We start from the raw sequence: 20,232 nt of genomic DNA, 5'->3' as shown, positions 1-20,232 counted from the left end.
AACCATTTATTTTCGAGAACTCAATACAAGATGTGTTTCAACTGAGGGGAATCTCTGTGGTGAGGTTCATTTAAAAGCTAGTTTGTATTGTATCTTTATGGTGATATTATTTTCACGCTGTTTGGATTATGGTGATATTATTTTCACGCTGTTGCATTTTAAGTCTCTTAATGAATTGTTCGAAATGTATCTCTACCCCATTTCCGTTGAAATATGGCCTGATTGAATATCGTGATGCTACTGATGCTAAACTTGTTCATTCACAACAATGATCTATGTGCGTGTTATTGAAAGAGTTGAGTTGAGTTGCCTGTCAGTATCCAAAAGTTATGGAGGAACTTACTTTGGTCAGGTAGGCCGAGCAATGAGCTTAGATACCTCAGATTGTTGTATTCTGTCCGCAGATGTATGCAGTGATGCATACAATGTCAGGATGCCGTGGTGGTGCAGATGATCTGCTGCGCTCTACAGTCTCTTTTGGGAGAAGAAGATCTCATCTTCGCTCTAGTCTACCAGTGAAAATCATAAAGGGGGATGGATAACGTACGGAGGGACCCGTACAATGTCAGATTGGCCGTGTCGGAGAATGGCTGAAATGTGCCATCTATCGCCTTCAAGAGGCGTTTTGTCATGCAAACCTTGACAAATAGAGCAAACTAGGGTGTTACGTACACTTGAGTGGCGTTCGACGCAGTTCCGCCAAGACGTCATAGAGTGCGCTCTTAAAACAATTGAAGTCCAGAACAATTGAAGTTATGCTGTCAATCAATCTTCAGAAGGAGAACGATGAGAACGAACGGGGGAAGATGACGTCTGTGGCGGCTCCTGGGTCTAATCCACTAGTTTGCTTAAGATAAGAAACGTAACGCGTGCTGTGATTTGTAATGAGTCTTGTGCAGTAAAGATTGTGAGTTGAACATCGTATTTCATTGAAGGCCCTCGTCATCCACGATTGAAGGTTCTGATGTGCTGCCGATAGTATGGTACGCCCACAATTCCCGACATATATATATTTTTTGCGTTACTATTTCATTCATCAAATATAAACATACCTTGATTATACTATTCTAGTGAGATCCTCATAGATAAACAAAAACATTTACTTAAAAAATTACATGGTCGAAATGTCACGGAACTTGTGAGAGTAATAATAATATGTGAAAAATATAAACTTTTATGACAAAAAAAATCTGGACACAATTTAAGAATCACCCAATTGCGTCGAGGAATCATCTGTATTTTTGCTTGTTTCATTACCTCCTCGCTTCTTTTTTGTCCTTTGTATTCTGTAGCAATTTGTTAGATCTGAAAATAAAGATAACTTGCGTCGTCACGGATGTCGATTTATAGGTTTTAGGGAGTGCAGAATTCGAAAACGATGATCATTTTATAATCCAAGATGGCGGCTACGTATTTTGTCATAAAAGTGGAATCCAAAATAGTCATCATTTTCGAAATCTGCGCCCCCTAAAACCTATAAAACGACATCCATGACGACTTTTATGACATAGTGCATGGCCGCCATCTTGGAATCCAAAATAGTCATCATTTTCGAAATCTGCGCCCCCTAAAACCTATAAAACGATATCCATGACGACTTTTATGACATAGTGCATTGCCGCCATTTTTAAATTGAAAATGTTATCATTTTCGAAATCTGCGCCCCCCAAAACCTATAAAACGACACCCATGACGACTTTTATGACATAGTGCATGGCCGCCATTTTGGATTCCAAAATGGTCATCATTTTCGAAAGCGGGGCCCCCTAAAACCTATAAAACGACATACATGACGACTTTTATGACATAGTGCATGGCCGCCATCTTGGAATCCAAAATGGTCATCATTTTCGAAATCTGCGCCCCCTAAAACCTATAAAACGACACCCATGACGACTTTTATGACATAGTGCATGGCCGCCATTTTGGAATCCAAAATGGTTATCATTTTCTAAATCTGCGCCCCCCAAAACCTATAAAACGACACCCATGACGACTTTTATGACATAGTGCATGGCCGCCATTTTAGATTTCAAAATGGTCATCATTTTCTAAATCGGGGCCCCCTAAAACCTATAAAACGACATCCATGACGACTTTTATGACATAGTGCATGGCCGCCATCTTGGAATCCAAAATGGTTATCATTTTCGAAATCTGCGCCCCCTAAAACCTATAAAACGACACCCATGACGACTTTTATGGCATAGTGCATGGCCGCCATTTTGGATTCCAAAATGGTCATCATTTTCAAAATTGGGGCCCCCTAAAACGTATAAAACGACATCAATGACGACTTTTATGACACAGTGCATGGCTGCCATTTCGGATTCCAAAATGGTCATTATTTTCGAAATCGGCACTCCCTAAAACCTATATATCGACACCCATCTCGACTTTTATGACAAAGTGTTTTGCTACCATCTGCATGCAAGACATTTCTATTATTTTTACGTACAAAAATGGACCCCTGTCAACTTTCAATCCAGATTTAATCGATAATTTATTCGATTAATATTCAGATTAATTCAATTTCAATCTATGTTAGGTCGACTAAACTAATCGCGATTAAAATTTGAGAATTAACTTTTTTTATTCCATTAATTAGTCGAATAAACAGTTAATCGATTAATGCCCATCTCTGACCACGGCATTTTTACACTTTGAGAATATCTATCTGAAAACAAATCAACACAAGGAGCCATTTTGCAAATCCAGTAACATACCAGTAACTTTGTTATTACTTTTGACAGCGCGTGTCATGTGTCAACACAGAGTCGACACAAAGTCGAAACATTGCAACTACTTTGTGACTGCAATATTTCTCAGCCTTAAACCATATTTATACATCATAATTAACAAGTTTCGTAGTATGTAAAGCGTTATTTCTGTTATTTAAGTATAGTATACGCATCGAAGTACTAAAAATGCTTCAAATAATATAGTTATGAACACAGGCACTGAGAAGTAAACAATTTCATTTCCGGCTAAACTAAAACAATGTGGTGGCGCGTTGATTATATTACACTTAGTTTATCAAATCACTCGAGCAGTTTAATTCCCCATAATAATTTAAGTCATATTGTAATATAAATGCAAACAATATATAATTACGTCTTGTAATCCGTTTTAGAGATGGCGTATTAATGTCACTTATTTTTATTTAAGTATTTTTCCATCTGACAGTTTCCATTTGACAGGAACAAAATGAACGAATGAACGAATGATTTTGGCATAAAGTAGTCGCAAACCCGAAACAATGTGTGCACACGGCGACCACACTTTATGTCACTTTGTGTCATGTGTCGACCCTTCCCCATTTCTGGTAACTGTGTCGACACGGCGACGACTCTGCGACTGGAATTGTGACCGAAACAGACGGTGTCGACACAAGATGTGTCAACACCGCGTCGTAACGGCGACTGGAAATGGTTGTATGGGATATGTATGGACTGACGTTTATCTGACATGACGTACCTATACATTTGATGTGCCCCTCCCCCGCAAAAAACGGCAGACTATTTTGTACCGAAAATTTTAGACATGGCGTCTCCGTTGGTTATATCCTCTAAGCTTTCAAAAGTATTTTTTGCAGTCCAACTGTTCCACATATAGAGACATAAATATCTATAGTTTTTGTTTAGCTGTTAGAGAATGGTACAGACTTTTGACGCGTAATCTGATCCGCTATTTTTGATGCATATCCGCTATTTTTGGTGGTAACCTAATAGTTTTGCAGACTGTACCTATGATTTGCAGACGCGCAAAGATGAGCGTTGTCACAAGAACTAAGAACTAAGTAACTTATAGGGATAAGAATACTAATAAGCTAATAGGGATTAGCTATAAGGATATAAAGGATAACTTATAAGGATATTAAGCTAATAGAGACGGCTTTGTAAAAGCGTTGTCAACTGTAGATATCTTAGTTACTGACGCTAAGCCGTCGTCGTAGGTCTCGTTAGTCAATTTGTGTGCTCTTCAAATGTGACTAGAGAACTATTATATAATCCTGTGCCATTATTAGTATGACGCAACATCTTACACATCGAAGTACGAACTTAGATTATGTATAACTAAGAAACGTAATTGTTAAAGGATGGTGACCATTTTTCAAATTCAGCTAATTTTAGTTTGATGTACCTACCTATATTTTCTTCGCGAAAACCATCTAAGACGGTTAAACTTGTCTCTATAGGTAGTCTTATAAACGACAGATTTAGAGTTAGACCAAGATAAGTCTGCAACGATTTTGATAGCACACGCAGTGCAATGTGTCATTTTAGAAGTCAAACTTCTATGAAATTATGACGTATTAAATAAGACTTGCACTGCGTATGCTATCAAAATAGTTGCAGACTTATCTTGGTCTAACTCTAGTGTTATAAACACTTACTTACCTACGAGTAAGTTACCCATCTCTATAAGGTAACCTCTGATCCCAATGTTATTATTGTATGTAAATCAATTGTGACGTGTGCCTACTAAGATTTTGAAGTACGTAACGTAATATACGTTAATTACATACATATAAAAATGTACCTCTCATATTTATAAATCTACAGAATAACAGCTAAAATGCATTTACAAAATTCTAACCACAACTGAAAAGATAAATAATCTTTTACACCAATAAAATAGTCGCAATCACAAGTTTTTCACATGCCTACATGATAATAATTCGCCAAATTTTAACCACAACCACTAAAGTGAAATAGACTTTATACAATATAAAATTAGTCTATTTTAGTGCTTAGGGCGCCTGTACACGGTGCCGCCTCCGCGCCGACACCGCACCGCCGCCGGACCTCCGCGCTTACACGAGACGCGTAAAGACCGCGTCCGCGCCGGCGGCGGCGGTGCGGCGGCGGGTTTTACGCGTCTCGTGTACATAGCGCGGAGGTGCGGCGGCGGTGCGGTGTCAACGCGGAGGTGGTACCGTGTACACGAGCCCGTGCGGTGGCAGTGCGGTGTCGGCGCGGAGGCGGCACCACACCGCCGCCGCACCTCCGCGCTATGTACACGAGACGCGTAAAGCTCGCCTCCGCGCCGACACCGCTCCGCCTCCGCGCCGACACCGCACCGCCGCCGCGCCGCCGCAGCGCCGCCGCCGCGCCGCCGCCGCGCCGCCGCCGTGCCGCCGCCGCACCTTCGCAATATGTATGCGGCAGCGCGGCGGCGGCGCGGCAGCGGGCTTTACGCGTCTCGTGTACATAGCGCGGAAGTGCGGCGGCGGTGTGGTGTCGGCGCGGAGGCGGTACCGTGTACACGAGCCCGTGCGACGGCAGTGCGGTGTTGGCGCGGAGGCGGCACCGTGTACACGCGCCCTTGCCTACTCTAAGCCCCGCGTCAACACTTCGTCACGTCAGGGCAAAAGTGGATTAAATGATAAAAGGCTCCCAAGGAACCGCGTGACTCCTCATAATCTTGCTTTATTAGCTTTAAGTTCTGCCTTTCGGCACATTATATTATTAAGGAAAATATGCTTAAGAGCGGTAAGTACTAGGTTTTTAAATTAGTCATGTATTTTGTTGTTATCAATATATAACAGGGTGTTATTTTATTTATAGTTAGGTACGATACAATCGTTGGTTTTCTACTCAGTTGGTAACCGGTTATGACGAAATTGACGAACTCAACTTTTGGGATACATTTTCATACATATTTATTATGTAAATTAAGAATTAAAATCATAACATATTTAAAAGTAAAAAATGGCTGTAAATATTTTGCTAATATTAAAACATTAATCGAATTAGTACCTATACAAAAATGAATTTGAATAATTTGATGATTATATATTTAGTAATATTTGTAATCTGCAATTTCCACTACACAAAATAACGAGAAATAAGTAACATAATACACTAATACTACCAACCTATAATTGTAGTATTTTCCTAAATTAACTTCTTCCAAGTTTTAACCGCACAACTTTTAACTTAAAATTCCTCACGGCCCAGTGATTTTGTCTACGCGGCCTAAAACGACGCCGTCAAAAATAATTAAAAGACCACTCACCGACATCGTCGTGTTCGAGCTCCGATGCGTCGTGAGCAACCTCGTCTTCCTCGGGAGCACTCTCGTACCGCTCCTTCAAAACCGTTCGGGGCACTGCAACCAAAAAACCTCTTTAACCAACCTTTTATAAGACTCAAATTTCATTAAAGATTAAGCTCACAAGTGGACTCCTTGACACTTAAACTGAACGTTAATTTTAGACTCGGGGTGAAATGGGGTTTGTAGTATCGTTATTTTTTGTATTTTAAGAGCACGCCTATATGTTTTACGAGGAAGAAGGAATATAAACAATTTTGGGAAGACGTGACGTTGTTATACGCTGCTGGTTTTATTATTATAATGAAATCTCACGTTTAGAGTTATTTTGGGTACCGTGAACATCTCAATGTCACGTTATATCACGGAATTTATTCTCGTGACGGGTACAATGTGTAGGTACGACGTACGTGGTTTTAAAATTGACTTACGAAAGCTGTTTTTTTAGCTTGTTAATTTCATTGACTTCAGTCAAATATTGATTTTACTACCCGATTGACTAAGGAGGGTTATATTTTTTGAGTGTGTGTATGTACAGGAGAGACGGATTTACGAAAGTTCGTCTAGTATGAGCTCAATTATTCAGGTTGAGAAACGACTAACCCGACAGATTTTAAAGGCCGATGTTTGAGGGAAAACCGACATCACGCCGCCCGGTCGGTCGACCTAAGACTGTATCGATGGGCGGATGTGGTGGACACTGATCTGCGCGAGCTCCAGGTTGAAGACTGGCGAGAAACTGCACATGACCAGGCTCAGTGGCGAGCAGTCGTGTTGGAGGCCAAGACACACTTTGGGTCGCTGCGCCAGAGGAGTAAGTAAGTAGCTATGACCTCAGGAAAACGTGGTTAGAATCTGTCGGGTTACTCGTTCCCAGTGTTCCAACCTTGTATGTATCAATGACCGATTGTCTAATTATTTGGCACTGCCTACACTGTTTAAAGGATTACAATGTATGAGGTGTCATTAGATTCATCTCAGTTGTGAGAGTAACATTGTATTGTATATCGAGAAAAGATGGTAGGTACTATCGGCCAAAGCCAGAGTCGACCACCTTAAAGGCGCATTTTGTTTGAAGAGGGAACATCTGCCCGAGGCTCGTCAGCTTTCGTCCACCAATGAAATTTGGGGGCGGGCTACTAGAATTTCTCTTGAAGTTTTTTGTAAAAAAAAGTGTACGGGTATCGGTCATCTGTTTGAAATGCAACGTCTGGTCATGTCCTTTAGGACCCCAGCAGGTAAACGCAGTTATTCGATGCCAGATTGACAGGCCAACGAAAAACTCCCACGCTATAGTGAACGTCCCTAATATTTTGGAGTCCTGGACTAGTACCAACTGTTGGAACAGGAAGCTCAAAATATGTTGGTCCCCGTATGCATGGTGTTGACAGCTTTGTGGACTAGGAAATAAGTTATACCGCCACTCCAAAGGTGCGCAAAAGGACACTTGTAAACTACTTTTAATATTACCGGCCATATTCCAATACAATCGAGCTTCAGTTTAGACGACAATATTTGAACGCTCTTACTGCCTTAACTATAAAGTCGAGTTTATTTATACAGTGTGTGTCTGACCATGGGGCTTTAAATCCAAAGCTCGATTCTACTCGCTAATCTGAGCTACTTTTACTATTGCACCAACCCCGAAATTCCGAAAAATTTTACTTTTTCATTTTGGCCTCAAATCAAGGCCTGGATTTAAAGCCCCATGGTCAGACACACCATGTATTTTACCAGTTTGTCCGCGTCAGATATTTTTAATTCGACCGCATTCAATACTACTCAAACGTAATAACATTTAACTGATAGGCATTGTTTTACATTCTCAAAGCTAAATAGCCGACAAGTCAATAAAACATTTGTTGTGCATCGGGTGCAGCGACGGTTGAGCATGCTACAGTTCGTTTTCAAATGCAGTCCAAGAATTTTGACCAGCAACTCTAAATTTTTTATATAAACATAACGTGCCTAACAATACGGTACAATTTACAATGGATAGGAAATTGAAAGGAGTAGCTTTTTTTTTATACTGTATAAGTAAACCACCACGAAACATCTGATCGTCATCATGATCTGGCTAGTAACACTCACTTAAAATTGCGTGCATTCTAATGACCCAACTCAAATTCCTTACCTCGCAGTTTCGGTTCTAAAATTAATAATCTTTGTTTCTCATTGGTCAACAAATTAGGGGCGGGTCAAGTCCAAAATCAACGTTTGCAAGCGACACTGTTTTGAAACTGGTCGACTCTGGCTTTGGCCGATAGTACCTACAGCTGTGCTTTTGTTCGTTATTGCTCGAATTGGATTAACCTTTCATTCGTGTGGTGGTAAGAAATCGTGGGTTCAAACCTCAGTTTTGCTGTAGTGTATAAAGCAGAAAAAAATATCTAAAAAAAAAGATCACCAAAAACTTTATCAAGGAGGTTAAAAAAATCCACCTGAGAATATTTATATGTCGATGATCTTGTGCCATTATTTTACAAAAGTAATTATTGAAAAGTCTGTGAAATATCCATTGCAAATTAGACGTAAACACATCTCAAATTGAAAAAGCATTGTCACGTGCATGTATGTACTCCTAACTTTACCAAAAAGGGCGTTCTTTATCAATGAAGGAAATAAACAACCAGTCACAAATAAAGCCAATATATTAAAAATAATGTTCACACCTTATATATAAACTCGATAAGAATGTCGTTAGCTAGTTGTGTGTTAGGGTCAGCGACATCTAGCGTGAGATTTGGTAAACCTTTTTGTATGAAACCTATTCTATAGAAGTACGGACGCGAACATGCCGCTCACCAAGAACTACAGTTCTTAACCCAATTAGAACTATGTACATAAAACAGAATAAACTTAACACATCATATTTAACAGAAATCTCAACTTTAACATGAGCTACTTACATGAATATCTAACAAAAACATTTAATCAGCCAATGGCAAAACACAAATTCTTGAAGTGGGTCTTTTTATAAGACTATTCTTACATCTAAGAGTAACTACCCGCGTTACCCTGTCCAAACCTGGATGCGTTTCAACCACTTGGCCAAGAAGCCATCTAGCCGGTGGCAAATCAGGCTCTTTTACCAGAACTACATCGCCTACCTTGGGTTCTGGAGTTTGCTGAGTCCACTTGTGTCTTTGTAGGAACTGGTTTAAATACTCTTGAGACCAGCGCCGCCAGAAATCCTGCATCATACGTTGACATAACTGCCATCTACGTAATGACGAGACCGGCACTTGATCATAACGCTGATCTGGTGCCACTACAAGAGGTTCTCCTATCAGGAAATGACCCGGTGTTAATGGTAGCGATTCCCCGTTGTCATCAATGCGCCACAGTGGCCTCGAATTTAAGCACGCCTCAATCTGCGATAGGATCGTACTTATCTCTTCAAAAGTGAGTGTAGCATTCCCAATAACGCGTTTGAGATGGAATTTACAGGATTTTATTCCTGCCTCCCAAAGTCCTCCAAAGTTGGGTGCGTAAGGAGGTATAAAATGCCATTGAGTTCCGTTAGAGGCCATCCAGTCAGCTAGCTCAGGAACTAAACTTGACTTTTCCGCATTAAACAGATACTGGAGTTCCTTAGCTGCACCCACGAAATTAGACCCGTTATCACTGTAGAGGTCGCTACAGTAACCTCGCCTCGCTACAAACCTCTTGAAGGCAGCAAGGAAGCCAGCTGTTGACAGTTCACTAACTGCCTCTATGTGCACGGCTTTGGTAGCCATGCATACAAATAGGCAAATATACCCTTTGTATGATTTGTTTCCCCTACCTTTTGAAACACGTATATTGATGGGCCCGGCGTAATCTACTCCACTACGAACAAACGGCCTTGCCATATTAACCCTAGGCGAGGGTAGCTGCCCCATCAATTGGTTCCGAATGTTGGCTGCGTTCCGAACACATGGAATACATTTCCTGACATGTTTTTTAGCTAAGTTCTTAAGGCCTGGTATACAAAACTTGGACCTAATGTAGTTGACCATCAGCGGTGCTCCTCCATGCAACGTTTTAAAATGCGCATCTTGAAGAATTAGCTGAGTCAACCAAGCTGATTTCGGCAACAACATTGGATGTTTCTGATCATATGCTATGTCTGCACTCTGGAGCCGCCCACCAACGCGAATTATTCCAAAAGCATCGACTTGTGGAGTAAACGAGGTAAGTTGGCTTTTCTTCTTTAGTTTACCTTTTTTCATTTCTTCTATTTCTTGAGCATAAGCTTGTTCCTGACTCTTTTTTACCATAATTGCTAAAGCTTCATCTAATTCACTTTTCAGCAGGTAGGTATGATTTTTTCTTTTATTTTTCAGGAATCTTCGGCAGTACGCAACAACTCTCAACAACTTGTTGAGTGAAGAATACTTCGACCACATAGGATCTTCACCGTCCGATTCAGATACCACAGTTTCCAGGTGAGTATGTACTTTTCTTTCTTCTAGCTGTGTATTCATTGTTTTTGATACTCCGTAGTTAATCACTTCTTGTTTCAGCCAAGCAGGCCCAGATAACCAGAGTTCAAAGTTACTCAATTCAGATGCTGAGATCCCTCTTGAAGCACAATCAGCCGGATTGTGTTCTGATTTTACGTGTGACCATTGACTTCGACTGGTGGTCGTCAAGATCTCTGAACATCTGTTCCCTATAAAAGTCTTCCATCTGCTTGGGTGACTGCTCAACCACGCCAATACCACTTCAGAGTCTGTCCACGCATGAATATTAGATTTTTCCAAATCTAACACATTTGAAACTTCAACCAATAATTTGGCTAATAATACCGCTCCACATAATTCCAGTCGAGGAGTTGAAACCTGCTTAATTGGCGAAACCTTTGTTTTGCATGTCACCAGACTGACGTGTATTGACCCTTCTGCGTCAATAACGCGTAAATACACCACCGCGGCATATGCAGCATTTGACGCGTCACTAAAACCATGCAGTTCAACCAACCTGACATTAGATTGGTGATTTGTCCAGCGAGGAAGTCTGAATCTGGTGAGCTGTGACAATTCTTCCCTATAGCACAACCATTCTTCAAGCAACGGAGACGGTAGCTCTTGATCCCACTCGATGCCTGCCAACCAAAGCTTTTGAATGAACATTTTTGCTTTAACTATGCTTGGAGCTATCCATCCAAGAGGATCATATAGTTTCGCAATGTCTGATGTAACCTTTCTTTTAGTTACAGGTGCTGTTGGTGGAGGTAGCTGAACTGTATAAGCAAATTCGTCCCGATTTCGATCCCAGGTAAGTCCTAATATTTTATTTACCGCTTCTTGCTTCATCTCTATTTTCTTATGCTCTTCTTTCCCTGCTGTGCTTTCTCGAATTTCTTCTAACATAGCTTTACTATTGCTTGACCATTTTTGAAGTTCAAAGCCTCCTTTGTTTAATAGCGTCTTCATCTGGTGGTAGATCTCTATTGCCTCTTGCTCGCTTTGACAACCTGACATCAGGTCGTCCATATAGAAATCCTCACGTACCCGACTAGCTGCAAGAGGGAAATCTGCACCTTCATCCAAGGCGACTTGAATCAGACTTTTGACAGCAAGGTAAGGTGCTGATGAGACCCCAAAAGTAACTCTGTTTAACTTGTATTCTTTGACTTTTTGGGTATTATTCTCCCTCCACAGGATGCGTTGGTACTTTGTGTCTCTTTCATCGACTAGTATTTGCCGGTACATCTTGACGATGTCGGCAATGAAGACAACTGGATGCATTCGCCAACGCATGATTATGTGCCTCAACTCTGACTGCAAGGTAGGACCCACCATAAGGTCACTGTTTAAGGACACCCCATTCGTGCCCTTGCAAGAAGCGTCAAAAACTATACGAACCTTAGTAGTTTCCCGTTCCTCACGCACAACAGCATGGAAAGGTAAGTACAGTCCCTTTTCCTTAGATTCTTGCTCTGATAAAGGTTCCATGTGATTTAAATCCCGATATTCATGGAACACTTTTGTGTATTCTGTTTGCAGGCGCTCATCGGTGTGAAGCTTCCTTTCCAGAGAATGAAATCTTCGCAATGCTATCTCTCTGGACCCACCATCTACACAGGCTGGTTGCTCATCCCTGAACGGTAATCTAACAACGTATCGGCCGTTCTCATCCCGTGTAGTAGTTGCCTCATATATCTCCTCACATCTTTGTTCTTCAGGTGTTAAAATCCGTTCTTTGTTGCTAGGTTCTGATTCAAGTTCCCAAAAGGACCTCAGCAACTGTTCCACCTGAATGTGCATGCTAACCAGCTTGCAGGAGATGTTGGCCTGTAAACCTGCTTCACCACTTAAAATCCATCCCAGAGACGTCTTTTGTGCCACCGTAGTCTCCTGGGGAGATTTGAATAAACCTGGTTGAATGATCCGAGCATAGACCTTTGCTCCCAACAACATATCTATTTTATTTGGAGTGTGATAGTCAGGATCTGCGAGCTCGACACTTTGTAACTCAGGCCATGAGGTAATAGACACTTTCGCAGATGGTTGGTTCGAAGTAACTTTGTCAACTACGTATGCTGTGACCTCAATAGCGTTGCTAGTGTTAGAGCGTGATGCGATTGTAACTTGAACCCTAGACTTCAGCTCTGTAATCAGCTCTCCTCTTAATCCTGACACTGAAACCTTAGCTGGAGTTTGTTTTAACCCGAGTAACTGAACTGCAGCTGAGGTGATAAATGAGACTTCTGAGCCCGGATCTATTAGTGCTCTTAATAGATGATATTCTTCTTGTTCCCATGTTTTTGCTTTTACCACCGCGGTAGCCAGTAACCCTTGCTGTGAGACTTCATTCACGAAGTGATTTGAAACACTGGTTCCCGGTGTAGGTTCTCCCATTGGCTTTGTGACTTGTTGTGTATGAACTTGTGCCACAGCTTGACCAGCTGATGGCTCCTTACCTTCATTAGCTTTCGTATCTCCCTTTTGATGTAACAGCGAGTGATGTCGCCTGTTACAAATTTGACAGTTAGTTGTCAGTTTGCAGTATCTGGCAGAGTGATTATTACCCAAACAGTTGAAACACATCCCGTTGGTTTGAACAAAATTACGCTTAACATCGACATCTAAAGCATTGAAATCTTTGCAATGTATTATACGGTGGTCACCTTTACAATAATTACATGAGACATTGTTAGTGACAAGCAAATTATTAACCTTTTGCACTTGATTGCCCTTGACCTGACTGAAACCCTTGTAATTGTTATTCACATATTTAGGTTTTGGGGCAAATCCCGGTTTTGGGGCAAATCCCGATTTTGGCTCCAAAAATTCCAAAGAATGGTATCGCGTTTGCAAAAAGTCCTTAAATTGTTCCAGTGTCGGTAACTGTTCAGACAGAGATACAGATTCGCTTACTTTACATTCCCAGTTTTTCCGACTTTCTGGATCCAATTTATGACTGACAATGTAAATGATAATAATATCCCAAGTGCTTGTATCAATTTTGAGACTAGACAATGCGTTCAACGTTTCTGTGGTACAATCTAACATATGCTTAATGTCAGTGGCAGACTCAGTCAGAAGAGTCTTTTGTCCAAAAAACCTCTTTAAAATGCAATTCGCTAAATATTGCTTGTTATTATAGCGACTCTCTAACTGGGTCCAACACTGGTCATAACTTTCACTAGTAATGGGTATGTGTCTAAGAAGCTGCTCCGCTTCGCCTGTCAAATGCGCCTTGAGGTAGTGAAGTTTCTGGATGTCATCGATGTCCTGATTTTTGTGGATGAGTGAAATGAACAAATCCCGGAATCCCATCCACTCCTCATACTTTCCCGAAAAAGTAGGAATCGTGATCTTAGGGAGCTTCACATGACTCGATTTTGACGTTGATGGAGTAGTTGACAACATGGGACTAGTATTGCTGGGTGTTGCCGTTAACTTGCTCATAGCGTTCTTAAGTCCGCATTTGTAATCCATGTATAACTCGTTGGTCGCATCATACACATCGTCCTTCATGTATGCAGTGTCTTGTAGCACATCTTGCTCTGGCAACATCAGTATCTGCATATGCATACGTGAAAACTGTTCCCATAGTTGCTCTAAGTTTTCGAGTCTAGTTTCTACGTATGAGATGGTAATCCGCTCCTTCGGTGACTTTTTGTAGTTATTGAATGCCTTATTAATGCGAACACTTTGATCCAGTTGTAAGTTAATACTGGCTTCCAACTTATTACTCATCTTGAAAAATTACAAGTCCCAACAAAACTAATCATGAATTTTCAAAGTCCCAATTTAGTTGCTCGTAAATCTGCTAAGTCCCCAGTATAGCAAATCTTGAAAAAATCACAAGTGTTTTTTGCTCTCAAATTTTCTAAGTGTTTGGCTGATGTACCTCGATATGAAATCGGGCATAGGTTCCCCGTAGGTTCACTTTTCCTTAAATTATTCTAAGTCCTAAACACTTTGAAAATTTCTACTTCAGTCTTATGATTTTTACAAAGTCCAAATTTGACACTTGACAGTTCTACTTTCCAAATAATGACACTTTGCACAGATAAAACATAAATGTACTCACAGTTTAAAATCTTCTTACACATTTACGTCACTAGTACTTGAACCTCAGTTGAATCTTCCCGCCAAGTTGATCACCGTGACGTCACTCAGGGTCACGGCGCTGCTGACTCCGTCGACTGCTCCAATCCGCTGCCGCCCTCGGAGACTGCACCCTCGACAACAATCCGTTGCCACTTGGTGCAGGAAGCACTACTAAAGCCCACAGTACATCCCGGTTCGCTAAGGACCAATATATGTACTCCTAACTTTACCAAAAAGGGCGTTCTTTATCAATGAAGGAAATAAACAACCAGTCACAAATAAAGCCAATATATTAAAAATAATGTTCACACCTTATATATAAACTCGATAAGAATGTCGTTAGCTAGTTGTGTGTTAGGGTCAGCGACATCTAGCGTGAGATTTGGTAAACCTTTTTGTATGAAACCTATTCTATAGAAGTACGGACGCGAACAGTGCATTTATCTTAAAAGATTTATCTACAGTTTTCTTCCGATTTGTATTTTTCAACTTGGCTAGACTTTAGAACTACCGAAGCGCTGCAAGTGATGTCGTGAATCGTGATCAATGGTCCGCTTCGCGGCAGAAGAAAGCCTAGACATTCAGTTATATAAATCTAAGACGCCTATTGTGAATCGATCATCTTTGTAGACTGAGTTCTATTATAATCAGAGCTATTGTAAGGATCTGTCAGAGTTCCAAGTTGGTATTATTCGCGTGACTATTCAAATTCGGTGAATGTCGCTGATATTCGGTGGATTTGTATACTTAGTGATGTCGGACATGTGTTTATGAATACATAACTTAATACATGTTTATAAATATTATAGTATTCCGTGATGAAATAAGGGATTCGTAGATAGGTACTGTTTTAGCACGAAGGGTGTCGTGTAGGTGCTGAAAATCTGAAACTAAAATGACAGACTACAGAGTACGATCAAGGAACTTGATAAATATAAAAATATAGGTATACCAAGAGTAGGTATGCCTATCCAAGCTAACAACAAAAATATTAATAGATTCATAATACCATTAGAATTTGAACGAATATTTGCTCTCGATAAATCATCTTAATAAAAGTTTAACATGAAGCGATGTAGAGGTTCTTTATTTTTTAACATCGATACCGTTTCCCAGGCTTTATCATACAATTCTCCGGAAACTCGAGCAAAGTAAACGAAGGCTTAGATTGTTTCATCGGAATATATTGAAGCTTTTTGGCATAAGTAGGTACCTAGATTTCATATTAATATAGAACATCATAATAAAATAATAAAGCAAACAGATCGACTATAATGTATGGTTCAGAAACATTTAAACAGCAGATTGACGTTATTAAAGCTTATACAAGCTTAAATATTATTATACCTAATCAGCGTTTTTTATGTTTTGAACTTTTGATATTAAAATAAGAATCAAACACAAAGAAAGAATAATTGATGTAATGAAATTCTTATATTATCTTTAATATCTGGTAGACCGAGCTTTGCTCGGAAAACATATTAAAAAAAACTCAAAAATGCGCGTTTTCCCAGAGATAAGACCTAGCTAGATCGATTTTTCGCCCCCGAAAACCCTTTCGAAATCGTTAGAGCCGTGTGCGAGGTCCCCGAAATATATATATACATATAAATAAATAAATATATAAGTATTGCTCGTTTAAAGGTATAAGATATACATGTATGTACCTACTAGATAGCTGTAATTTAGTATTATATCTACTTATAGTACCTACGTGCCTATGTGCGTGATGTGGTGGACATGAACCCCATCATCGAACCCCCGCGAAGGTACGAGACCCGTACTGCCCTCCTAAGCTAAAAGGCAGTTTTTCGACATTTTGCCAAAATTGACTTTTTGTGATATTCGTAATGTAGAGATCGAGATGCATCGACCACTTTGGCCCGTTTTCCGATAAGTGGCTTAGTTTTCGAGAAAAATATCGTAAAAAGACCGTATTTGCACTAATTTTCTAAGCGTTCCTAGTCTAAAAAGCGACTATTTGACAAAGCCAGGCTAAAACAACGTATATGCAGCTATACGTTTTTTTACGCTCTGGTTTGCGTAAAATATTATCCACCATGTCTAGCCTAAAATAACGTATAAGCCAAAAACTAGGCTAAAAATACGTAAAAGACGCTATACGCGCTTTAAGATTAGGATCTTTAGCAAAATTTTATATCTGATACTAGTCTAAAAAATCGTATAGTATTTTTTTTTGCTTAAATGTCTCATACGTCATTTAAGCCTAGTATCACTTAACTTTTTTACGTCACCATAATAGTCTTTAGAAACGTATAAATGTTATACGTTCTTCTTATTTTGTATGGACGTCGTATTAAACGCAAACAAACTTTTATAATGGTTGAAAGTGCGTCTAACTAGTCTATAACGCAGTATATGCTCCAACCTTCGTCATGCTCCCCGCGCGCCGAAAGACACCCTTATGCTAAGTAAAAGCCGTCAGCCGCAAGCGCAGGCTTGTGGCTGCCGGTATGCGAGTGGAGGTGGCATTTTGCGCGCGAAATATTGAACGAACGCCAAAGTAAGAAAAATACTTTATTATTGCATTACCATCATATGTTATCAATAATATGTAGTGTTTACAATCAGTACCTTCGAGTATTATCATTTTTATCAAGGTATATACTTTAAAATTGCCTCGCAAATACTTACGCTCGACAGCAAATACGTCTTTCTAGCGTAGTTTGTGATGATGAAATTGTTCATACGTACTTTTCTACAGCAAACGTTGTTTAAGTTTTATTTTTTCATTCGACGGTTTGACTGCTTTTATTTAAATAAAATCAAATTTATATTAGAGCTAATTGTATCGGGTTTAATTCCCTATAAGCCAAGTAGGTATTTGACATTACGAAGAGTTTAAATCTTATTGAAAAATGTTTTAAAGGGAAATTTAATGAGAATTCTTACGGACAGAATAACATTTTCCGCCTAAGTATTTAGATAACCAGGACAAAGGACCATGTGCATCTTTGTATGGAACCTGGGTCCATCCAAAAACCAACTGAGAGTTATATATATATTAGGCCATTAAATACCTAAGTGGGTTTTATAAAAAAACAATATGTATCTTAAAATAAGTTGGTATGTTTGTGTATTAGGTAATAGTTGTATGTTAAAATAGTAAAAGCTATGAGTTTGTAATCTAATAGAAAAATAATTTTATTAAAATTTGAATCTGATTTTTAATTAGGTACAACCGCTAAAATGCGTTTTAGAATTAAATAAATGACAGAGTATGTGCAGGAATTAATACGGGTTTAATTTTATTGCTAATGTAGACTACACAACTCGCTAACGTCTTACCGTGGGATGAAACTCTCGATGATTCGATGCCTATTGATAACAAACTAAAATAACTATTAGAGATGCCACGAATTCGGTAAAATATTATGTATTATTGTGAGTTACGTGTATGCGAAAACTGGTCACCTACAAAGATAGATAGATGGTTGCTAAGATTTAAGTCAGCAGCAAGCTGCGATCTCCATACAATAGTTATTTGTACAACAAGAGATCAAAGTTTGATATTTCTTCGAGTGCTTATTTTGAGTCCCGTGCAAGCGAAAGATTCTATAATAGATTCACGAGCGTAGCGAGTGAATCTAATTTAGAATCTTGAGCGTAGTAACGGATTCAAAAGCGCACGAGATGTAAATAACTTTGATCTCGTGTAGTACACAAAATTTTTCACCCTAAGCAGTGAGAACATACCTAGAGGGACAGAGATAATAGAACCCAAGTATATCGAACTTGTATTAGACCCCGCATGTTGAAATGACATTTGACTATAAAGGTAACTTGAATGACATTTTGTCTCACTCAGTGAGCAAAATGCGATTTTGCTCACTCATTTTGTCTCACTCAGTGAGCAAAATGCGATTTTGCTCACTGAGTGAGACAAAGTTACTTAGTGAGCAAAATCGCATTTTGTTCACTGTTTTTAAGAAGCAAAGTACCCTTGTTCGAGCTGCTGAGGTGAAAACGTAGTTACGCTCTCATTTTAAAACGATTAGGTAGATTGCTCTAAAACTTTGTACTCACTAAAGGATAAGGTATATCTATGCCTGTAATGAATGTGTAGCTTCAGATACCATAATAAAAATAATACAGCGAATATAAGTTTTTCATACAAAACTTATTTTTCCTCTATTTCATTAGTTTTGTTGGAATATAAACTAATTAGGTACTGGTATACAGGGTGATTCAGGAGACGTAAGCAGGACTAAAACTGCGCATATCGTTCATTATAAGCAACTGTTTCGTATCAGTATTAGTGAGGTTAACGTTTTCTAGTCGTGTTGAAAAAATTTTTTTTTACGACATTCATGGTCACCCTAAAATTAGAATACTAAACTACCGATATTCTGTGTCAAATTGAATGTCATTACTGTCATCACGGTCTGGTTACTTTTGAAAACTCGTATCTCACTCAAGTTTGACAGTTTATTTTCTTCGTAATCAAAATGCCATTACGGTTAAAGAGGTTTTATGTTTATTAATTAGGTCCTGTAGGGTGACCATGATTGTTGAGAATTAAATTTGCCCTCACCAAAAAGTTAAAAAATAGGAAAAAGTGTTGTTGTTTCTCCTAAATACGATGGTGATCGATTAATCCTGCACACTCGGTAACTGATAATTATCAGATAATTATCAGGATTAATCCTGCTCACGTCTCATGAATCATCCTGTAGATATACCTTATGTTATTGTATGTGCAATTTATTACAATCCAACACGTTGTTTTAAAATGAGTACGAATCTCCGTTTTTATGGGAAGTAATAATTCGGCTGAGCTTATTGCGGACTCTTTTAAGTTTCGTTGCTCATGCTCATTAGAAGTACATGTAATGTCATTAGTAGAGTCGAGTAAATCTAGCCTATGATACAAATAAAATCAGAAAGACTGTACACATTAAAAATTTGTACATATTATGGGGTTATTCCCACCAGTTAGGTATCTACCACCAAGTTGTTAACTACTGGGAATTTATTTCCCACCTTTCTTCCCAGTAGCTACCACCAACTCAGTTTTGTGGTAATTACTGGGAAGTTTTTTTCCAGTAGTTACCACTGGTAAATGGTGGGATTTTTTCCCTAGTAGTTACCACCAACATTTTTTTACAGTACTATTTAAATGTCTTTTATTATATGAACAAAAAACACTATACTTAAGCTTTTATTAAAAAAACGAGGTCCAGCGATTACTTTTTGGATTATAATCTTAATTACCATACAAAATTAACATATAAATCGGGTTATTCCCACTAGTTACCATCAAGTTGTTATAGTTAAATAGTAATAAAAACAGTATAAGTAGAATACTATAAAAATAGAGGCTTTATTGAACCCTAACAAAATTGTAGTAACTACTGGGAAACAAATCCCATTAGTTACCACTGGTAACAACTTGATGGTAACTAGTGGGAATAACGCAATTTATGTGTTAATTTTGTATGGTAATTAAGATTATAATCCAAAAAGTAATCGCTGGATCTCGTTTTTTTAATAACAGCCTAGTAGTATGGCGTTTTTTGTTCGTATATAAATAAACATTTAAACTACGTGTCTATTTTTTATTCCCATTTCTTCCATAAATACTAATCTATAAAACCGTATATTC

General features: G+C 39.1%; 1 protein-coding gene across 3 annotated transcripts in view; it reads right to left on the bottom strand.

Moving 5' to 3' along the window:
* The window catches only part of LOC134791691 (protein eva-1-like), a 117,919-nt gene that overhangs the window by 36,793 nt on the left and 60,894 nt on the right, over positions 1-20,232 (bottom strand). For all 3 annotated transcript variants that reach the window (XM_063762794.1, XM_063762792.1, XM_063762795.1), the window contains one exon: positions 6,022-6,114. In XM_063762794.1, the coding sequence (XP_063618864.1) occupies positions 6,022-6,114 (93 nt within the window). The remainder of the gene's footprint in view (positions 1-6,021; positions 6,115-20,232) is intronic.

The sequence above is a fragment of the Cydia splendana genome, chromosome 6, assembly GCF_910591565.1.
Source record: "Cydia splendana chromosome 6, ilCydSple1.2, whole genome shotgun sequence".
Lineage (NCBI taxonomy): Eukaryota > Metazoa > Arthropoda > Insecta > Lepidoptera > Tortricidae > Cydia > Cydia splendana.
This window is presented reverse-complemented; position numbering and strand designations above follow the sequence as displayed.